The 12,948-nt window shown below is 30.8% G+C and overlaps 1 protein-coding gene across 5 annotated transcripts in view; it reads left to right on the top strand.

The window, feature by feature from the left end:
• Nucleotides 1–12,948, top strand: part of LOC143233882 (uncharacterized) — an 89,748-nt gene that overhangs the window by 50,247 nt on the left and 26,553 nt on the right. For 4 of the 5 annotated variants that reach the window (XM_076470735.1, XM_076470734.1, XM_076470737.1 and 1 more), the window contains one exon: nt 9,926–9,992. In XM_076470735.1, coding sequence (XP_076326850.1) covers nt 9,926–9,992 — 67 coding nt within the window. Of the gene's footprint in view, nt 1–2,169; nt 2,263–9,925; nt 9,993–12,948 lie in introns of all 5 variants that reach the window. The other variant, XM_076470738.1, reaches the window with a different exon arrangement.

Below are 12,948 nucleotides of genomic sequence, written 5' to 3'. Positions count from 1 at the left end.
TTGCATGAAATGTCTACTCGAGGATATTTACATTCACTATTTATTTTTCATTCGGTTGGAATAAGTTCGCGTGCTTATGCATTTATATGGTAAGGTGTGCGCGCATCTTCGGGACAGACAGCAATCGAGTATAATAACAATAGTAATACTAACATATATATACAGTGTGTGTCTAGCATAAACGCGCCTTTACTTGTGTAAATACAAGCACTGTGCCTATAGACCATTAATAAAATAATTACAGACTAGAGGGTCACTCGGCGTTGATCATAATCGACCCTCAAAAAAATAGGAAAATGTGTCCGTATGTCCGTCATTAGCAACTTATCTTATACGGACTACTTTTGGCGGGACAACGACGAATGATATTTTACACATGCCATCAAGTTTCATTAAAATCTGATAATTTTTGAATGAGTTGTAGAGTATAAGTTATGTGAAAAATCGGTTCCCATGTTAACAGATAGGGACTTTTTTGTTTTGTTTTCATGACTTTTACCCTCCAGAAACTAATCACAACTGTGTTGGATCATAATCCAAATGTATACTAACTTTTGTTCAAATCCATTCAGCCGTTTTCGAGAAATATTTCTGACAAACACACAGAGGGGGTGAAAAAAACCTCCGCTACTGAAGGTGACTGAGCTGAAAATAGAAACCGAAAATGTTACCCTTTATTATAAATATATAATTTGAGAGAAGAAGATAATGGGATATTTTATATGAAAGACAACGTTTTGCACACTCAGCCCAATGCTTCAGTACTCTAGAAAGTTAGAAGGGGTTTATCCAAATATTTTAATTAGATCTGTTAGAAATCTAGTCCCAACACATTGTTCTGTCTAGCTTATCATTTTGTTGTAGTTAATAATTTTAAGCACCACTTCATTTTCGTATATTTCATATTTTATTCACTTTCAACTACTGTTATCACAATTTGTTACTTACCGTTTCGCGTCCAAGAAATGGTGAGTCTTGGGAAATTTAGAGAAATATGAAATTTTAAATCTGATTGATTTTTAGTGTTCCTTTTATTGCATAAACGTTCCACAAACTTTTACCCTCGGATTCAGTATGAAACCCTCTTATGAAAGTGTGCTTCTTCTTAAAGGTTAATTAATTAATTAAGACAATTCTAAAATCGATTGTCCTGATGAATGCATGAATAGAGATTATTTTTAAACAGGAAAACCACACAGGAAGTGCAATTGGTTATACTAAAAGGCCCGGCATGGCCTAGCGCGTAAGGCGTGTGACTCGTAATCCGAGGGTCGCGGGTTCGCGCCCGCGTCGCGCTAAACATGCTCGCCCTCCCAGCCGTGGGGGTGTATAATGTGACGGTCAATCCCACTATTCGTTGGTAAAAGAGTAGCCCAAGAGTTGGCGGTGGGTGGTGATGACTAGCTGCCTTCCCTCTAGTCTTACACTGCTAAATTAGGGACGGCTAGCACAGATAGCCCTCGAGTAGCTTTGTGCGAAATTCCAAAAAAAAAAAAAGAGAGAAGTAAAAGCGATGATACTTTTCTTCTTCTTCAAGCTGAAGGGAAGAATAAAGCTTCAAAGTATCCGAATTAAAAAAAAAAATCAGTACACTTAATATACTAACCATACAGCATACAAAAGAAAAGACCAGCTTTGTGAAAGATCAGTACAGGTCACGTGCTGTTCAGCGTGACGGTGATGATACGAGGTTTTATTCCTAAAGGAAACTTCAATTAGTCTATATCAGCAACTTATGATGTGCAGCAGTTGTGGTGCAGAAGGGACATCCGACGAAAGGTGGCGCTTCTGTTAGCGTATGTTTTCAGCATAATCTCGAGTCTTACTTTAAATAAAACCCATGTTTGTGCACATTAACTCATATCAGTTGTCTTCGCTAATCCTCTACGTGATACTAAGAGGTAGTTGTTCTGCATTAGTGTACCGTCTATCAACTAGCTATTTTTGTATCACGTAACATAACATATTTACGTTATTTTGGTTTTAAACTTTTAAAACCCGTTGTCTACAATAACAATGAAAGGTGATATGCATGTATACGTTTTTGCAGTTTATTATGTGGTTAACATTACTGATAAAATTTAAACCAAATACACAGTGATATAAAGTGTCTATAAAAATAGCAAAAATGTCAACTAATAGACTTCATATTTCTTGTTATACTTGCAGTCGAACACTACGAGAAATATAGTATGAATATGATGGTTTGTTTCATTCCTCAAGTATATTATCAAAAGACACGCAGCACTCTCGCTTCCTTTGGTATATGGATTTGATAAGTAACCTTTCGTTCGTATTAAGAAAAGAGAACTGCTGTAGATTTCCTATTAAAATGTATTAATAAAGATAATTTAAGATGCATTAGCGCTTTTAATCTGTTGTTATTAACCTAATTTTGATCTACCGACTGTTTATCAGATCAAGTAAAACATTTATTAAAAGGGATGTATCTCTTCTTACTACAACATGCTACTTGGAGTTGTGACCCGTCAAAATCATTCACGTTGTGAGCGAAGCTCTTAACATAGTAATGCTACAATATTAATATAAACGTTAATCACTGCTCCAATTCAAAGTCAAAAGCTTGAAGAACATCTCTAAGGATTAGTTGGTTGTATATTAACACGGTTAGATTTTAATTGTTCCTCTCTGTATTTAGTAGTACACCTTATAAGGTGTTTAAATGAAAATTTTTATTCAAATACAGTATTTTGTAGGACTGCTTATGATCTTAAGAGTATTACAGTAATAGAAACAATACGAAGAGTTAAAACTTATTATGATAACCCATTTTAATAGTTCGTAGTTGTCATAATTTAAACCGTGTATTTTTTGTCATTAAATGCCAGGTTGCTTGCTTGTTTGTTAAATTTCGCGTAAAACCTTCTCGAGGATAATCTATACTAGGTGTCTCTAATTTTGTAGTGGGAAAAGCAATTAGTCTATTCTAACAACCCCTACTTCTTGAAGTATTTTGCCAACGAATAGCGGAATTGACTGTCACATAACGCCCACACAGCTGAAAGTATGGCTTGTTTGGCATGGCTTAGTGGTTTAGGCGCTCAAATTTTAATCTGAAAGTCTCTCGTCATTTCACTCATGGTGGCATTATAATGTATGATCAATCTCACTTCATTGATAAAATAGTAGCCCAAGAGTTAGCATTGGATGATAATGACAAGCTGCCTTTCCTATAGTCTTACACTGCTAAGTTATGGACGGCTATGGCAGATAGCCCTCGCGTAACTTTCCGCGAAATTCAAAAACAAATGAACAAGCTTTGTGCTTAATAACAAATGATAACTAGCTTAAAATATGAATGTAATTGGAAATGCGTTAGTTACTATGTCATCCTTTTTTGTTTTATCCTGCGAATGAGGCCAGTAAGTTAAGGGTGAGGGATGATGTTGACAAAGGAGATGCAGAGAGAGGTGTGCAGCTTGTTAATTAAATGCCTACTATAATGAATAACTATCTTGCACTTACCTCCTGTTATTATAGAATAATATTAGAAAATAAATTGTCCTGATTCTCTTTCATAATACATGTTTTCACTAGCCTTAGTAGAATGTTGACATTTTTTACATGCTTGTTCTCTGGTGAGTCAGCATTAGATTTATGGATTTACAACATTAAAATTCAGGGTTCGATTCTTCTTGATTGACAGAATCATATTGTGTGTCTTAACTCTAAAATAAACAAATAAAAACCAGTTAAGTCTGACCCGATCGTGGTTAGTGTAAAATTAAAATTGTGGGTGAGGTTAAAAATTATTCATAGTTCTAAGATTTCAGTATGATGTTGCTGTAGATTCTATGACACAACACATATACAAATAGATTTCATAATGTATGATCATGAAGGGGCTTAGTATACACTTTTTTATTTCAGGGTTCTTGCAGAACAAACACAGTGATATTTCTTAGGAATCGGTTTTGAATGATTTAGGATAACACTTTTGTTACTTGCTTTGAGCATGTATATTTAAGTGCATAAGGTAGTTATCATTTATTTATTATTACACATACATCGTTGTTTTGAATTAAGCACAAAGCTACATAATGGGCTATCTGTGCTCTGCCCACTACGGGTATCGAAACCCGGTTTTTAACACACGTGCAAATAAAATTTCAATTGTGTAATGTGTGTGCTAATTTATACGGTTGATCGTGGCCTAATACTTATCATGTTATTAATTACTCTGAATCCGAAGATTCGTGGTTGCGTCTCGTTTTAGCTAAAATTCAAACCTCAAGTTGGGACCCTGGGTATCACGTAAGAGTAACAGTCTTACTTTTGGTAAGACAAAAGTAGTTTTAAGAACTAGTGGTGGACAGTTTTCCCTATAAACTACGCGACTGTACAACAACCAATCAAGTGCCGTGGGCATCCTCAGGGCGAGGAGTCTCAACAAATTGACGGCATTAATGACCCTGGCAATCTATAGGCCTAATGCCCAGGTAGCAAATTGGCTTAATAATCCAATGGGGTTGATGGTCTAAAAACACCTCCCCCATCTCCCCCCCCCCAAAAAAAAAAAAAAAAAAGTGGTAGCGTATATCCACACAACGTCTTGATACTGGTGTTTATGTAAATATTCATTCTGCACATGGATTGAAAGATTATAGGTCCACCTTGGGTTATAGGATTTTTATTCAGTTCTATCAAGGCTTCTCTAACCTTCGTGAATAAAACTACTTAATTGTTTAAGTAAAATAAAGGTGACACCTAATCACTTTATACAAACATCTACGGAAAGTTATCTTAAATAAATAGTAACTTTTACGAAAGTTAGCGTTCATGCTAATGGAAGAAATTAGCAAAGAATAAAAAAAATATTTTTCTGATAAGGATGAAACTAATGAAAGGAGATCACTGACATAAGGATCTTCAGTGATTCTACAACAGTGTTTGGATTAGAGACTTAATAAGCTTCTTTTATCTCTCTTCCAACTTTAGTCTTGAATCCTGTTTCAGTGTCTATGAAAGTAACATTGTTAATGGAATGACCGGGTTGGGTGAAGTGTTAAACAATATTATTTTCGGTTTTAATAAAAGATTTATGGTTGTTGAACCCTTCTCTAAGAATTGTTTGTTTGTGTCCTAGGTATTGGTAATTTCATTTTTTTTACACTATATAAGGTAAGTGGTGTTTTGTGTTCCATAAGTGATTTCTTTGAATATTGTAAAGTTTCTTTGCTTGTGCTTGTCAAAGTAAATCGGTTGTTTTTATGAACTTGCAAGTTTGACAAAGAATTTTATTACATGGATGACAACCATTTTTTTGGTGGAAAGTAATTCACTATTGTGTAAACAAGGATATCTTTAGAGTTCTGCTTTTTCAGGAGACAACGAGAACTTCAGGAAATATATATTTGAGGTGATCGTTCACTTATAGGAGATGAAAATGTTTTTTTTCAAAATTCATGAAACGTTTCTGAGTTTAAACTTATAGGTAATAGTGAGAGAAATTCTATTTGAAATATTAGTATTGTTATGTTTTAGGATGTTTTTCCGCTGAATGTTGTTAGTGTTTTCGATCGGTTTGTCGATGTTGGATATCTTTATACTCTGTTTGTAACATGGTTAGTTTTAAATCATTGCTGTGTTTTCTGTAACGTGTTTCATCTGAGAATATTTTCTTTATTTTAAGAGTTGGACTGTAAGTAGTATTTCGTTTAGTGTGAGAAGGGTGATGTATTTTATAGTGACAGTATTGTGGTCTTTCTGTGGGTTTTTTTTGTACAAGTCGTGTAAAATTCCATCCTTTAAACAAACAGTAATTTCTAAAAAGTTAGTTAATCAAAGGTAAATTTGATTGTTTTGTGAAAGGAGTTTGATATGTGAGATAAATTCTTTAAGTGATTTAAGACCAGCTGTCCAAATGAAAAATATTTCTTCTGTGTAATCAGTGTGTGAGGTTTTGTTGAGACATAATCGTAAAACCTGGTTTTTCAGTATGACTCATAAATATGTTGGCGTCATTGAGAGCCATTTTGGTACCCACTGCAGTAACATTAACCTGAAGGTAATGTTCGTTATTGAAATCGAAGTTGTTAAGAGTTAAAACTGAAAGATCAGTTGATGTTTGAGATTATGATGGTTATAAAGGTTTAATGTGGACTTTAAAGTTTCTGGTTCTTCATCATATGGAATATTGGTGTAAAGGGAAGAAACATCCATTGTGCAAAAAACATTTCCAGTAGGGTAGAGTTTGTTGTGAAAAAATTCACAAAGTCTTAATATTCTAGAGAAATCACGTAAGCCAAAAAGAAGATTGGGCTCATTAATATAGCTGTTATTTGGTTCAGGAGTTGAGATCTTTACTGAAAAGACTGAATTCTGGTTCAGAGAGAATTATACCTGAAATGTTAGAGATATGTGGGGAGAGTTTAACGTCACCTGTACAAGTTATGAGGTCACTGTTATTTTCAGTAGTTTTAGAAGGTTTATGCATGTTAAAAGAAAAGTATTTTTAAACATTTTAAAGCTGCTTATTGTAAAATAAAGAAATCTTGATATTATTTAGTAGACTGCGTGATGATATAGTAGCTTCTTTATGGTAAACAAGTAGATTTGAAATAATACTGTTAGAATTTTTTTTGTAGGGTTTTTATCATTTTGTTTCAAGAATTCTTGAACTTGTATATTTGATATCATGTACATTTAATTGTATGTACCAAAATCAAATAATTACATTATTTTTTAATGCTAACTGAAGTTTATTATTAAACACAGAATTCGAAATAAATTAAACACGCTCTCAAAGTCATTAACACCTAGTTTTACAACTTTGTTGTAAGGTTTAGTTTACAAACATTATAATTGAATAAATTCTGAAAAAGCTTAAAGCAAAATATTGAGTTCTAATAAAATTAATTTCCTGGAGGTAGAGGTATTGTTATAGTTATTTGATGTAAAATAAAGTTAGAATTTAATTTTTCAAGTAACAGTTTTGTGTATGTGATAATTAGTGTATTATGAAGTTAGGTACATTTTAGAAGAATAAAAAATCTTTAAGGTTGAAGCATACATGTATCTGTGAAATAAGCTGAGAAATATGGGTATTGGAATTGAAGTTGAAGAATAAGGTGAATGTATATTTTTATTTCGGTATAAAACTTTGCAATATAAACTTTTTTTTTCATACAATAAGTTAACCTCCACAATAAAACAATGGTATCTTTAAAATTTCATATCTTTTTTTATTTTAGTGTTTTAGATTTTTTTCACATTTTACAAGTAACAATAAAATTTATTGAAAATTAAGTGTTTCTTGTATTTGTTATATGAAATAAAAATATCAGCTACAGTGACATGATTAATTTTGGTTTGTGGCATGATTAATTAGCATTAAAGTCTAACAGGTAAGTGCTACTTCCTTGTTATAATTTAAGTTAAACAGAGTTGCATATGCACTTTTATATCAAATTTAAGAAAAACTGCTAAAACATTGCTCTTCTACATGATGAATTTTTTTCAGCAAAAGTTAAAGTACAGTATTTAGAGGAGCTGACAAATGAATTATAATAATATTAGACTTTTATCATTTTTGAACTGATCATCAGTTGATTTCCATAATATTATTCTGATAGGCTTAGTTTCATAACATGAGTTAGTATGGTTACTTGTAATTTTTGTGGCTTTGTATGTTATTGGAGTATAAAGATATTTGTGAATTTTTGAAGATTGTCCTTGTGTAGTGGTTTTAACTTTGTGTTATTTGATTTTTTTATTTCATCAACCATCATGCTTTTCTTCAGAGCAACTCAAAAAAAAAGAAAGGCCTGATACCAAAAATTATCATTCAGGCATCCTTGGTATAAATAGGAGCAGTTTAAATACCTTATTTACCCTGATATCTGAGTCTGATAAGTTTTTGATTATACAAGTTTACAATGCTAAAATCCTGTGTTCAACTCCCTATTGTGGATAGTGCAGAAAGCTTGAATCGTAGTTCTGCATTAAAATAAACAGACTTTAAATATCTTAATGCTTCTTTCTATTTTACAAGAGCTACAGAAAATGATGTTGAAATAGTCTTTGTCATTAGTTGAATAGTTCTATTCATCATTGTTGTTTTTTTTCTCTCCTCTGTGCAATTCCTGATAGTTACGACATCAGACTCAGAATCTGCAGGCTGGGATAGAAACTAATCACACCAAATAAGCCATAGTGGTCTTAAAATGTACAATATCTTATCCCACTAATTTTGTGGTAAAGAATAGCCTCACAGTTAGCAGTGAATGATGTTGTATAGTTTTCTTCCCCCTCACTTCAAAATTAAAATTAGCTAGTTGTGATAGCCCTTAAGTAGCTTTGTGTAAATTTCAACAAACTCTTCACCACCTTTTATCAAATTTCAAAGCATTACTAGAAAATAATGAATTTATAGTGAATCTAAATTTACTTTACATTTAGGTAGTAGCCACTGAAATTTCTGTCTAGAGATCTGTGTTTGTTTTTAATGTAGGACTAATGATATATTTGTGAAAAAATGAACTATATTTTTTTGTTATTTCAGTAAACCAAATCTATGTTACTTTCATAATTTTTTAAAAGAAGTAAAGCCTATCTTACTTCTAGTATGTTTTGTGAATTCCTACATTAATTTGTAAGATTTTAAATATAGGTAAGTTTGAAGTGGGAATTGTAGTAAAGACATTTCATTACAACACTATGAAAACTAGATTAAAATGTTTGCAAGCTCAGTTTTAACAGTCAGTTTTGATCATTAACCTTTTGTGTATGTTGTCTTCACTCATGACCTGGGATACTCCCTCCCAAAAATGTTGTCAGAATTCCATTTCAGGATATCTTAAAGCTCACACAGTATTTCAAAATTAAAAATTTGTTATTCCAGTGGGGATATATATACACACACATGGACACAACACAAGTACTAGTTAAGAATTATCTAGATCTAGGAGGCTAAACCACTTTTATCAATAAAAGTTAAGTGCAACTGTGTATAGTGGAAGTTGATATTGATTTTCAACATGGTGTTTTTTCATTGTGTACAGAACTGATAATTTGTGACATTTCTTATTTCAGAAGTGTTTATATGTAACTATGAATGTGTTTCCAGATTAAAACTTTATCACATAGTAACAGAACTCTACTAAACCTTTTTGGCCTTTCAATATACTTAGTAAGCTATGAAACTTTTTTTTTTTAACAAAATGTAAGCATAATAAAATGATGTATGTCCTTAGTACTTATTTCTTTTTAAAATACAATATTGTAAATAATTGTTTATCCAGTATTTACACAGTTGTTTTCTATATATTAATATTTTGTTTACTTTTTTTACTTCTTTATATGGTGCACTATAATTATTTATGTTCTAAGACTTTGGAATATTTAGAATCAGCTATCTTGAATACAGTACTTAGATACAGTAAACTTGGTTTAAAAATTAACTTTAGTTATATTGTATATTTATAACTGCTCTTTTTGCCATTCCATATATTTTAACATATGTTAAATGAAAAACATCTGTGTACTTGAAGAAAATCACAACATTGATTGAAGCATTGTATCTCTTTAAATAAAAATTCTTACTTATCATGAAAGCTGTAGTTTGTAAAAAGTACTTATAATTAGATTAAACTCAAACAAAACCATTCCAGTTAAAACACAACAGAATATAAGATGAATCTGTAACTCCATAATTATCTTTTTAGTTAAAATATTAACTATTGGATACATATGCTATAAATTGTAATAACCTTTGAAATTTGTGTATTGAGCTACTCTTATATGTTAATTTATGTCCTAATGTTTAGTTAACTAATATCTTATTTTAAATATTACATTCTATGCTTTATGTTCCAGTTAGAAAGTTTTTAAGACACAAACCCTATGCAGTGTTTCTGTGTTTTGAACCAGAATTATTACAGTATGTAATTGATATTTTTTTCAGATTGAGTCAGGCGATGTGATTGAAAGCATTAACGACCGAATCGTATTGTCCCTGACAACAAAAGAAGGTAATTGAAGTTTAAACACTATTTGATCACATTTAGATACTAAAAGTTTGGGCATTCTTAATGTACAAAATGTAACTCTGTTGTTTTTCTCAGCATGTCATCTAGAGTAGCTTAAGGGTCAAAATAAAACTGCTGTAATTAAAAATCCATATCAATTGACCATAAGAAAAATTTTCAACTTCAAGAAATAACGGTATTAACTCTTAACTACTAGCAACAGTTTTGATGGGTTGTAGTATTTCAAGTAAAAAGGTTTTACCACAGAGCAATTGGTTACACCTGGTAATTGGAGGTTTGGAGAGTACCAGACTAGAGGGTAAAATGTTCTCCCAGTTTACAACCAGAATTGTCTATATGAAAGATTTGGCATTGATAATTTAACAAGCACAGAAACGTCTATTTACAAAAGCAGAATCACAGTAAGAAGAAAACACGAAAAAACAAAAAGTAAATGAAAGTGTATGTTGGAATATGTTGAATAAAAACAATGAGATAGGGACAATTGAAAGGCTCTTATCAGTTTGAAGTGTCTTCCCTCTAAGTTAAAATTAAACTTTAAAATGATAATAAAGCCATTCAAGCAATCATAGCCAGAATTACAGTTTAAACATTGCTGTTACACAGAACTAAATCCAAATCACAACTAAAGTAAAAGTAAAAGAACTTCCAAAACTTTACTTTAAATTACTCTTACAGTAATCAAAGTTCAAAAATATGAAATGGACAACTTTTGCTCAGATGTTAACACAAAATGTTCTTACAAAAGTTATACAGTATTACAATTTTACTTACCACTGCTAAAAAGACGTTTTAAGATCTAAAAATTTCTAACTTTTTCTAGCTTATTTCCAATTTTGTTTTAGGGTAAACTTGGATTTAATTACAAAAACAAAATAAGTTTACAGTCTTTCTTACTTTAGGAATTGGTAGTCAAACAAACTACATGTGGCACAGGAAAACAAAAAACCTGAAAATACCCTTTAACAAATATAATGTGAAATAATACCTTTTCAAAAAGATTATCTCCTTTATGAGGGAGTAGTCTAATTAATTGTGCATAAATTTAAAACAAAATGAAAGCCTTTTAACAATAGAAAAATATATAAAAAACTTTAACAATGAAAAGCTTTAGTTAATACAAAAATATCCTTCTTGTAATTATGTTATATATGAATAACTGTGAGGGTTAAGATTGTAAAGTATGACTGTGTATTCATACAATATATTTCAAAATATGGCATAGAATCAAAAATGAACAATGGTCTTAAATGGGTTTCAACTCAGTTGTACTTGGCTATGATGAAGTAATTTTTAAACAAATTTTATGTAAATTTTATTCAATGTTATTATTCTACAGGACTACATTGTTTAACTTATGTAACTCACTGAATGTCTTAATACTACAAAAATATATATATTTTAAATTTAGCCAATTGAAATTGTGGAAAAAATATACTAAAAATAAAGTTTAACATAGGGAACTAACTATCCTAAATTTATATTTTAAATTTAGCCAATTGAAATTGTGGAAAAATATACTAAAAATAAAGTTTAACATAGGGAACTCACTGTCCTTTGCAAACTATTGTGTTTTAAGTGACAGTAATAAAACTGATTCCATGTGTAGTGGAAAGGGAAGGCTTGTATGAAGTTTATCAAGATGTGCCATCTGATGTTGAAATTCCTTTGAGAAGTTCTTAGGATGTGGTTGAAACAGTAGTTGTTTAATAAATTAAAATGTTTTATAATTTTGTTGGTTCACCAAGATGTTTTGAAAATTTCTAAACAAATATATTATTATGTATATGTAGGAGATATAATTTTACTGCAGTTCATTTACAACCAGACTACTAAAAATGATAGTTAGAATGTGAATGTATTGGATAAAATAAAAATGATCTGTCTTTATTTTGCTTAAAATGCTACCAGTATTACAAGGAATACAAGATAAAAAATTTGACTGTTAAAAATTGTGAACTTTTCACACAGTTATGTTTTAATTCATTGTGAACAAAACTGTATTAAATTTTATTTAGTTTGAACTATATAATTTTATATTGCTTGTAAATATATGAACTTTAAACCTAAGGTTATTTTTCATTTCTCACCTGATTCACTGGAATATTCTTTAGTTGGATAGAACACCTAAATTTAGAGATAAAATACTACTAAAATCATCATGGAACACAGTCATAAAAATTCATGAACTTGTAAAGTATAGCACTTTATTTCATTGAAACTGTTATCAACAGTTTCCTTGAAAATAGTTTAAGTTACTCATAACTTGTAAGCAAGCTGAGAAGTTTAACATAATCACAATTTCATATTTTGTAAGTTATTGTGATATATTTTTATTATTGCTGTCAAAATAAATGGTCAAATTATTTGAATAATACTGTGTTAATGTACTTTCTAAGAATAACCATCATTATAGGATTTCTTATGATTCTGTGTGTAAATCTGTCATGTGGTTTGTCCTAAACTATTACAACATCATGAGGATTTCTAATGAAAAAAAGGACATAGGAAAAGAGATTTGAGTAGGGAAGACAACAGATGGCTTCAGTTGGCATTTACTTCATGACTACACTTACTTTATGTATTGATGTTTTTTATGTAGAAGTATGTCATGTTTTAATAGTGTTTTTCATGTACAAGTTAAACTTTTGTGGTTATATGAATGTTTTTTTAATTATATCTTGTAACTTTGGCCATTATTTATGATTTATGTTATAGCAATGTTTTATGCAATATATATGTAGTATAATTCATTATGTGTGGACTTGCAGAATAATCAGAATGAAGACATTGATTATTTATTAATACGAGGTCTGTTCAAAAAATACGCAGACTGACGTCATAAAACAAAATGTACTTTATTTAGAAGTTACATGTCTGGGACCCCTTTAAAGTACTCTCCTCCCCAATGCACACACTTATCCCAACGGTGTTTTCA

Source organism: Tachypleus tridentatus, chromosome 12 (assembly GCF_004210375.1).
Source record: "Tachypleus tridentatus isolate NWPU-2018 chromosome 12, ASM421037v1, whole genome shotgun sequence".
Classification (NCBI taxonomy): domain Eukaryota; kingdom Metazoa; phylum Arthropoda; class Merostomata; order Xiphosura; family Limulidae; genus Tachypleus; species Tachypleus tridentatus.
The sequence above is the reverse complement of the archived record's forward strand: the minus strand, read 5'-3'. Positions and strand labels throughout refer to the sequence as shown.